The 1,323-nt window shown below is 61.0% G+C and overlaps 1 protein-coding gene across 1 annotated transcript; it reads left to right on the forward strand.

Moving 5' to 3' along the window:
• Positions 1-3: 3 nt before the first annotated feature.
• Positions 4-1,317, forward strand: LOC104528732 (frizzled-5-like; the record flags this gene model as incomplete). The annotated part of the gene is made up of 1 exon (XM_010172825.2): positions 4-1,317. A coding segment is annotated over one exon (1,314 nt), but the record flags the coding sequence as incomplete, so codon positions are not given.
• Between the last annotated feature and the right edge of the window lie 6 nt (positions 1,318-1,323).

Consider the following 1,323-nt stretch of genomic DNA (forward strand, 5'->3'; position numbering starts at 1 on the left):
TCCGTCTGCGAGCGGGCCAAGGCCGGCTGCTCGCCCATCATGCAGCAGTACGGCTTTGCCTGGCCCGAGAGGATGAGCTGCGACAGCCTGCCGGTGCTGGGGGACACCGAGGTGCTCTGCATGGGATACAACCGGACGGAAGCCACCACCCTGCCGCCTTTCTTCGGGAAGCCCACGCGCCCGGCCAAGGACACGGCCAAAAACCTGACGCCGCTGGGCGGGCAGCGCCCCTCGGGGCTGGACTGCGGCCGGGCTTGCAAGTGCAAAGCGCCCCTGATCCCCATCTCTAAGGAGTCCCATCCGCTGTACAACCGCATCAGGACTGGGCAGGTACCCAACTGTGCTATCCCGTGCTACCAGCCCTACTTTACCCAAGATGAGAAGACCTTCGCTACCTTCTGGATCGGCCTCTGGTCCATTCTCTGCTTCCTCTCCACCTCCACTACTGTGGCCACTTTCCTCATTGACATGGAGCGCTTCAAGTACCCCGAGCGCCCCATCATCTTCCTCTCTGCTTGCTACCTGTTTGTCTCCGTGGGCTACATTGTGCGGCTGGTGGCAGGGCATGCCAACGTGGCTTGCAACCCAGAGCACCACCACATCCACTATGAGACCACAGGTCCTGCCCTTTGCACTGTGGTTTTCCTTCTCCTCTACTTCTTTGGCATGGCCAGCTCCATCTGGTGGGTCATCCTGTCCCTCACCTGGTTCCTGGCAGCTGGCATGAAGTGGGGTAACGAGGCCATTGCTAGCTACGCACAGTATTTCCACCTGGCTGCCTGGCTTATCCCCAGTGCCAAATCCATCGCTGTACTGGCACTCAGCTCCGTGGACGGTGACCCAGTGGCCGGGGTTTGCTATGTGGGCAACCAGAGCCTGGAGAACCTGCGGGGCTTTGTGCTGGCACCGCTGGTGGTTTATCTCTTCACCGGCAGCCTCTTCCTGCTGGCCGGCTTCGTCTCTCTCTTTCGTATCCGCAGCGTGATCAAGCAGGGCGGCACCAAGACTGACAAGCTGGAGAAGCTGATGATCCGTATTGGCATCTTCACTGTGCTCTACACCGTGCCTGCCACCATCGTCATCGCCTGCTACATCTACGAGCAGCACAACCGGGAGGCGTGGGAGCGGGCGCAGAACTGCTCCTGCCCGGGGGACCCCCACCGCCCCAAGCCCGACTATGCTGTCTTCATGCTGAAGTACTTCATGTGCCTTGTGGTGGGCATCACCTCTGGTGTCTGGATCTGGTCTGGCAAGACACTTGAGTCCTGGAGGCGCTTCACAGCCCGCTGCTGCCAGACCAGGAAGCCTGCGGGCGCCTCTGTG

Source organism: Antrostomus carolinensis, unplaced genomic scaffold (assembly GCF_000700745.2).
Source record: "Antrostomus carolinensis isolate BGI_N321 unplaced genomic scaffold, ASM70074v2 scaffold35677, whole genome shotgun sequence".
Taxonomy (NCBI): domain Eukaryota; kingdom Metazoa; phylum Chordata; class Aves; order Caprimulgiformes; family Caprimulgidae; genus Antrostomus; species Antrostomus carolinensis.